The sequence below is a fragment of the Muntiacus reevesi genome, chromosome 17 (genome assembly GCF_963930625.1).
Source record: "Muntiacus reevesi chromosome 17, mMunRee1.1, whole genome shotgun sequence".
In the NCBI taxonomy this organism is placed as follows: domain Eukaryota; kingdom Metazoa; phylum Chordata; class Mammalia; order Artiodactyla; family Cervidae; genus Muntiacus; species Muntiacus reevesi.
Window position 1 is genome coordinate 21,603,837 of NC_089265.1, and position 8,145 is coordinate 21,611,981.

The 8,145-nt window shown below is 43.2% G+C and overlaps 2 protein-coding genes across 2 annotated transcripts; both read left to right on the forward strand.

The window, feature by feature from the left end:
• The first annotated feature begins 1,282 nt into the window (after window positions 1–1,282).
• Window positions 1,283–1,852, forward strand: LOC136148490 (interferon alpha-1-like). Its single transcript, XM_065908064.1, has one exon. It carries the CDS (start codon window positions 1,283–1,285, stop codon window positions 1,850–1,852), a length of 570 nt encoding a protein of 189 aa, XP_065764136.1.
• Window positions 1,853–7,275: 5,423 nt separating this feature from the next.
• On the forward strand, window positions 7,276–7,863 carry LOC136148399 (interferon omega-1-like). Its single transcript, XM_065907926.1, has one exon. The coding sequence runs from the start codon at window positions 7,276–7,278 to the stop codon at window positions 7,861–7,863; it is 588 nt and encodes a 195-aa protein (XP_065763998.1).
• The last annotated feature ends 282 nt before the right edge of the window (window positions 7,864–8,145 follow it).

Genomic DNA, 8,145 nt, shown 5'->3' on the forward strand with positions numbered 1-8,145 from the left:
CCTTTCCCTAAAGGGAGGAGGATACAGGCTTCCATTTTTAAGAAATTAATGCAGTGGAAATCAACAGATACTTCATCTTCATTAACAAACTTGTAAAATTAAGGGGAAAAAAAGAAAAAGAACAAAGCTTTCACAAAACAGTGGCAAAATGATTCTTACAAAGTTCAGGTTTTCATGCATTTTAGAAGAATGCATGAAGAAGAGATTTGGAGAGGCACTGAGACTGAGTTTATGGAATATAAACAAACTGTATTCAGGATCAGTGGTACAACCTAAGGTGACTAGATCGTTCACTGGAGGACTTTCTCTCCAACATTTGCTTGATCTCAAAGTCATATGGTGAGAGGTGGCCTTTCTGTACTAATGAGCAAACATTGTCTGTCTCGTGCATGTTGTTTATGTTTGAATCTCAATGTGATTTGGGCTACAGAAATTAAATAAATGTGGAAAATTATATTTGTAAATAAAATACAAAAATATTATATTTTCTTACATAATCCTACTATAGTTGTTTAACATATCCAAGTATTAAAGAGAAAAAATGTTGATAATATCCAGATGAGTATCTAGCTGGCAGTAAAACTAAAAATTACTTTCTGATATGAAAAAATTCAATGATAAATACTTAAATATTAAAGAACTATTTTTAAGTTATTCAATGATTTGAGCAACTTTAAATGACTTTTAAGTATGCCTATACCTTGGTATTATTAAAAAGTTATTTATGTAAATTTTATTTCAATATGTAATTGGATACATACCCACTTATATAAGTAAATATATGACATTAAAAGTCACTCTGAAAACTTAGTTAATAAAGTTAAAATACAATTCATTAGCTTTCACACTTAAATTATAGCTTAAATTTTTATGTAATTCTTAATTCTACACTGAATACAAAGAGTAAGATTTACACTTTCTTTTTCTATGTACAGAGAAAAGATACCTGTAGAGTACATAAATACATACACAGTATATCTGTGTTATCAAAATTTCACAGTGTGGGGCAACTAAGAAAATATATCTAAAAAGGCTCTGTGGGCAAAAGAAAGAAGGGCAACATTAAAAAAAAAAAAAAGATTGAGAAGTGCTGCCCTAACCCATTGGAGAGTGCAAATTGAAAAGCAAAAACAAAAGTAGAAAGCAAGAGGGAACTTTCAGAAAATGGAAACCATTGACTCTTATTTAAGACACAGGCCTGAAGGAAGGTCTTCAGGGAACCTAGAGAGCAGGCTCACAGAGTCACCCACCTCCCAGGCCAGCAGCATCCGCAAGGTCCCCGATGGCCCCAGCCTGGTCCTCACTCCTGGCCCTGCTGCTGCTCAGCTGCAACTCCATCTGCTCTCTGGGCTGCCACCTGCCTCACACCCACAGCCTGGCCAACAGGAGGGTCCTGACGCTCCTGCAACAGCTGAGGAGGGTCTCCCCTTCCTCCTGCCTGCAGGACAGGAATGACTTCGCCTTCCCCCAGGAGGCGCTGGGTGGCAGCCAGCTGCAGAGGGCTCAAGCCATCTCTGTGCTCCACGAGGTGACCCAGCACACCTTCCAACTCTTTAGCACTCAGGGCTCGGCCACTGCATGGGACCAGAGCCTCCTGGACAAGCTCCGCACTGCACTGGACCAGCAGCTCACTGACCTGCAAGCCTGTCTGAGGGAGGAGCAGGGGCTGCAAGGGGCTCCCCTGCTCAAGGGGGACTCCAGCCTGGCTCTGAGGAAATACTTCCACAGAGTCACTCTCTATTTGCAAGAGAAGGGACACAGCCCTTGTGCCTGGGAGGTTGTCAGAGCAGAAGTCATGAGAGCCTTCTCTTCCTCAACAAACTTGCAGGAGAGATTCAGGAGGAAGGACTGACACACACCTGGTTCAACACGGAAATGATTCTCACAGACCAACAAGAGCACATGCCTCCTGCGCGGCCGCGTCAAGGGCCCACATTTCTGCTGTCATTGAGCCCTGAACTGAATCAGGTTGTCAAATGTTTTCTGGAATATTAAGTAACATCATGTTCTACTCTATAGACACTGGTTCCTCACAGATGCTGAAGCTAATCTATCTACATATTTAACTACCTGGACATTTATTTATCTATTTTAATATTTATTTAACTACTTATAAATATTTAAATTATTTTGTTGATATAATATTATGCATGTATACTTACGGGAAAATGAATATTTTGTATTTAGTCAGCTTATGATTTTTCTTACTTTATTAAATTCTTACTGTAAAAAACTTATTTTGTTTTTTTTGTTAAAGCAGAAACACCAATCCTGAATGGTAACTTGATTAAAAAATCCATTTTACAATTCCTTGACCCCTCTTTAGGATTTGGACTTTAGAGGTAAACATATTCTAGCTCTAGCTATGTTGTTTGTTGCTCTGAGGACCTTGAAGGGAACATAACCACTTCAATACTATTTGTAACTCTGATTTTTTTCAAAATAAGTAACCTAAAACTAACGATCTAAAAAAAAAATTTCCATCTTCAGGATTTGATGAATTCTTGGGAAGGATTTTCAGCCTCTTGTTGGTTCTGGTATTCTGTCCCTGGAAAAAGTTGTCAAGATGCTTAAAGACGTGGTATTCAGTTGGTGAGAGGTCAGGTGAATATCTTATCCTCACACTCAAATATCACAATGATTCACTTCCTCCCAGTGTAGAAATCCCTATTTCTCTCCTCATTCACTCTGCATGAAGGTGTCCTCTCCATTCAGACAGCTGTGTCCTTCTCCATTACGGTTTCTGGTTGTCAATTTCCCCTTAAGCCTGCAAACCACCAAGTAAAAGCAGAACCTGAGAGAAAGTTCTAGATCTGTCAGACACTCTCCTATGACTTCACCGGCTCTGCCTGCCAAGCACTGCAGGTCCAGACTGTCCAGGCTCCCAGAGAAACACAGTACATAGAGGGAAGCTCGCCCCCCAGTGAACAAGGGGGGAGACTCCAGGGCTCCTCTGGGCGTCTACCTGGGCTCTCCCCCCTGCTGATTGCACTAGGAGGAGCTCACCTCGTTCAGGAATCTCACTTGCTCAAAAGCCCAAAGCACCGGAAACTTGGAGTTGAAAGTCAGCAGCAGCTTGAGACCTGGGAAGAAGAACAAAGATGTTTAACTGTTCACTGGAGCAGCAGCGGGTCCTCAGGACACGGAACAACACAGATGAGCTGCACTGAGGCAAGTGTTTCTCCACAACACTCCTTTTCAGAGAATGAGAAGACTGAAGCGGATGCTGAGAGCACGGAGACAGAGCACGAATGCCTGGCCTCTAGCTGTGTCCCCAGCACGGGTGACGTTCACACCACAGCAGCCTGCAGAGTCCTGGAAGGGGCGAGGGTCACTCCCTCATGCAGATTGTTTCTTCCTTAGGACCCGGCAAGTTATCACAGAGCAGGGCAAGAGGCGCCTGGGGACAGTGCATCCAAGGAAGTTGTTAAATTCCATCATGGTGTCTTTGCATCTTTGAGAGACAAAATCAAACAAGATGGACTAGAAGGGACACAGGCAGGGCTTTTAATACATTTAGCAACAGTGGGTCAGAGCTTTCCTCTCAGGACATATGTCAGTAACTTGCACACTGGAAGAATACAATTTCTCAAAGAAACAAAGATCTTTGTGGAAATTCATGTATTTAATGTAGGCAATCTTCAGGACACTGACGGATCAATCATCTTTCTCTTCTTTCTGGTTGGGACATATAGCACTCAGGAGCTATATGTAAAGTCAGAGGGACTTTTAAAATAATATTTATTTATTCATTATTCACTGTGCTGGGTCTTCATTGCAGCACGGCCTTTTCTCCAGTTGTGGCAAAGGTGGGTCCTCTCTAGTTGGGGTGCACAGGCTCCTCACTCTGGTAGCTTCTCTCGTTGGGGAGCACAGGCTCTCGTGCACTTGGCTTTGGTAGTGGTGGTCCCGGGGTCTAGAGCACAGGCTCAATAGTTGCGGCACCCGGGCTCAGCTGTTCTGCAGCACGTGGCATCCTCTAGGACCACATGTGGTCCCATTGGCAGGTGGACTCCTTACCACTGAGCCCCCATGGAAGCCCCTCAGGGAACATTTAAAGTACATTGAGAGGTTTGGAAACCTTCTTGAGGATTAGGGTGCTAAACAAGTAAAAAACATTCCTATATTAGTGCTAAAAATATCATTTCATTGACAAATTATTTTCTAAATAAAGTTTTCATCTCAATTCTATAGTATTACTTAATAATGTTTGATAGGTTGAGCTAGAAATTAAAAAAAAAAAAAGATAACTCTACAAGACTTTGAGGCTTATTTCACAATTCAAGCCAGTCTCTCCCTGCTAAGGAGAACATTTTCACTGCTTCTGTCTAGGAAGCACACGTGTTCCTCCATCTCGGTCTCACACAGGCCTCCTCAACACCCATATCTTGACCAGAATTTGGAAAATAGAGTAGAGGTTCCTCACTGGACTCCATCAGGAGACAACCGGATGAGCCGTCTGGACTGGAGGTGAGAAATACAGGTGAGAACAGCAGGTTACCTGAGGAGGTCTCCTGGAAGGGGTCCTTGTCAACCAAAATAAAAACAACAAACCAACCCCAGAAACCCCAAAACATGACTCCCGAGAGTTCATTTTATTGGGAGAACTTGCTGAGGACTGCAGGCTGGAGGTCAGCCTCTCCTCAGCTCTGAGAAAGTGCCCCACGGATGTAGAGGAGGTCAGTATGCATGTGATTGTGGTGAAGGGGTGACGTGCAGATCAACTCATATCTTGGGAGAAAGCGGCTGAGAATCAGGAGGGACAGATGTCTCTCTGAAAGATTTCAGAGCATTTCTACCCATGAGAAGTTGTAAAAATTGGGTTCATAAATTTCCTCTGGAGATTATCTAACTCTCTGCTGACCCGCTGTGTCAGTTTTCCCAGAGCAGAGTGCCTCGTTCCTGATCTCCATCCTGAACTCCTATCAGGGCCTGTTGGAGGTCAGGGACTGCAGTGGGTAGTGACTTCATTCTGCAGAACCTGATGCTGAAAGATGTTTTCGTTGTCATTCTGAAGGAGAAACATCAGAGCTCATGTGGTGAGAAACTGTTGGATGCTTTTTCTTTCTTCTTAAACTCACAAGAAAGGTCAAGAGGTTAAAATACATAGAGAGTAGGGCTCACCTCTCATAGGGTTCATAAAACTATTTTACTATATTTCATTGAAGAAACCACTCATAAAAGCTTAGACTTCTGCGAGGTTTGTGTGATCAGACATCCCCCAACAGGGATTAAAATCAGGTCACAGCAGTGAAAGTGCTGGATCCTAACCACTAGACAATGAGCAAACTCCTGCTTTTCTTTTAGCTGGCAGAACAATCTATTCCCTTCCAACTACTTAATAGTGATTTTTATCTATTTATGATTAGATCTTAGTTCTGCTGACTTCAGACCACACCCTGTGGCCCTACAAAACAATAGATAGTGACCCTTTGGCATTTGAAATGGGTTAAGAGGTCTTTGGGGCTTTGCTGCTGGCTCAGATGGTAAAGCGTCTGCCTGCAATGCAGAAGACCCAGGTTCGATCCCTGGGTCGCGAGGATCCCCTGGAGAAGGAAATGGCAATCCACTCCACACTCTTGCCTGGAAAATCCCATGGACAGAGGAGCCTGATAGGCTACAATCCATAGTGTTCCAAAGAGTCGGACATGACTGAGCGACTTCATTCAAGGGGTTTTTGTCATCTCATTCTCCTCCTATCACTTATTTCACTGGCTCCTTAATGTCATGTTTCTTTGCACTCTTCCTTTTTTTTTTCAATGGGATCATTCAGACATATCAAAGCCCCCAAGGTTTGTTCTTGATCTTTGCTATGATTGGAATAGTTCATTTGTCTAGATTTATATTTTTCTCCAGGAGTATAAGTAACTGTGACCCTAAGAGTTAACGAGAGGATTCAGTTAAAATTCTAAAGAACTTGAAAAGTGGCCAGTCCATTAGTAGCAGGAAATAAAATTCAGGTATAATTTTTAATATCATCATTACTATTACCTAGATTAAAATCAGGATGTTTTGGAATCATTTAATTCCATTTCTATCTAGTTTTTTTCAAAGCAGCTTCTCATTGCATGAGTGGATTTATTGCCTAGAGAGATGCTCAGCAAGGCTGGTCTCCAAGACACTGCCAGAGAGGGTTAGTATTCCAGCAATTGGCATTCTAGTTGTCCATCTCTTGTTAGGTGGTGAGTTCCACTTCTTCTTTCTCTCTTGAAACTAATCCTACATGGATTAATTGAAAGAAAAATGAAGTAGCTGATCTTGCAAAGTAAAGGACAGTCACTTGACCGGGACTTAACCTTTGTTGAGCTTCTGTCAGAAGCAGCAATGTCCCAGCCTTTCTGCTGTTCACACTGGCCTCATGCTTCCCCTCTGCCACAGCCTCATCCCCAGCTGTGCTGCACTGAAGTTTGCTAACTCAGAATACATCATTGTGTCGGGGAAAACCACTTCCCTTCATTCATGTTTAGACATTCAGACTTAGATTAGTTTTCTTTTGGCCACAAAGCAACTGTTTTACTTTCCATGAAATTTACTTTCCAGGAAAGTGGCAAAGGGAAACAACAACAAAAAAACTAAAGTCTTAAAAATGATAGAGAGACAGTCCCTCTGCCTTCTTTACTTCGCTTTATTGTTCTTACCTCAGCTTGAATTAGAACCAGGGCAGGGGCAGCAAGACAAATTCTGACAAACAAGTCCCTAAATGACTGCAGAAACTCTAAGTGAAACATTACACTCAAGCAAAGGAAAGAATGCTATTTCCCCTTGATCGAGTGGCCTGGCTCTCAGCATCCTGAATTCTCAGAGGGAAGAATACACAGAGGAACAGCAATGCCCAGTGGAATCAAATGCCTGAATGAAAGACTGAAACTCACTAGATTGTGTGACATAAGCTTCCAGTGAGAGACAACACCATCACTAAATCTCCATCCTCCAGCCCAGAAACTGAGCAGAAAAGTGTTGAACAGCTTAAGTAAAAGTGCTTAATAATAAAAACGTTCTCATTTTATTGAGAAATATCCATTTGGATGGGCACATCTGAAGTTACTAGGAGAAGACAAAATTAATAGTCTAGATAGAAAACATTTCAATGACTGTATTGAAAATACATAACAGAAAACAAAAAAGGAAGTAAAAGTGTACAGAAACAAATAGAACATGAAAACTACCGTGTTCCCTATTTAATGGCCTTGCTTAGAAAGCATGGCATTAGAGAACCTACCTCAAGGTTCCGCCAGACACCATCTCCGCCAGCCCAGCAGCAGCCTCATCTTCCCCATGGCCTTCGTGCTCTCTCTACTGACGGCCCTGGTGCTAGTCAGCTACGACCCTAGAGGATCCCTAGGCTGTGACCTGTCTCAGAACCACGCGCTGGTTGGCAGGAAGACCCTCAGGCTCCTGGGCCAAATGAGGAGACTCTCCCCTCGCTTCTGTCTGCAGGACAGAATGGACTTCGCTTTCCCCCAGGAGATGGTGGAGGGCGGCCAGCTGCAGGAGGCCCAGGCCATCTCTGTGCTCCACGAGATGCTCCAGCAGAGCTTCAACCTCTTCCACACAGAGCGCTCCTCTGCTGCCTGGGACACCACCCTCCTGGAGCAGCTCCGCACTGGACTCCATCAGCAGCTGGACGACCTGGATGCCTGCCTGGGGCAGGTGATGGGAGAGGAAGACTCTGCCCTGGGAAGGATGGGCCCCACACTGGCCGTGAAGAGGTACTTCCAGGGCATCCATGTCTACCTGCAAGAGAAGGAATACAGCGACTGTGCCTGGGAAATCGTCAGACTGGAAATCATGAGATCCTTCTCTTCATCAACCAGCTTGCAAGAAAAGTTAAGAATGATGGATGGAGACCTGATCTCACCTTGACATGACCCTCACTGACTAAGATGCCACATCACCCTTATACAGTTACCTGTAGTCATTTCCGAAGACTCTGATTTCTGTTTCGGCCACAAAATTTATTGGTTTAGATCAACCAATACATTGTCAGTAGTAAGAGGATAGTAGATAGAAATTATTCAGCTACAGGGGTATCAGTCCACATACTTATTTTGTCTATACCTATTCTGGAATAGCATTTGTCCATTTATACTACAGAATAGTTCTGCCACTTTTCAGGAAATGATTCTCAAAAGATGGAATTCCTGA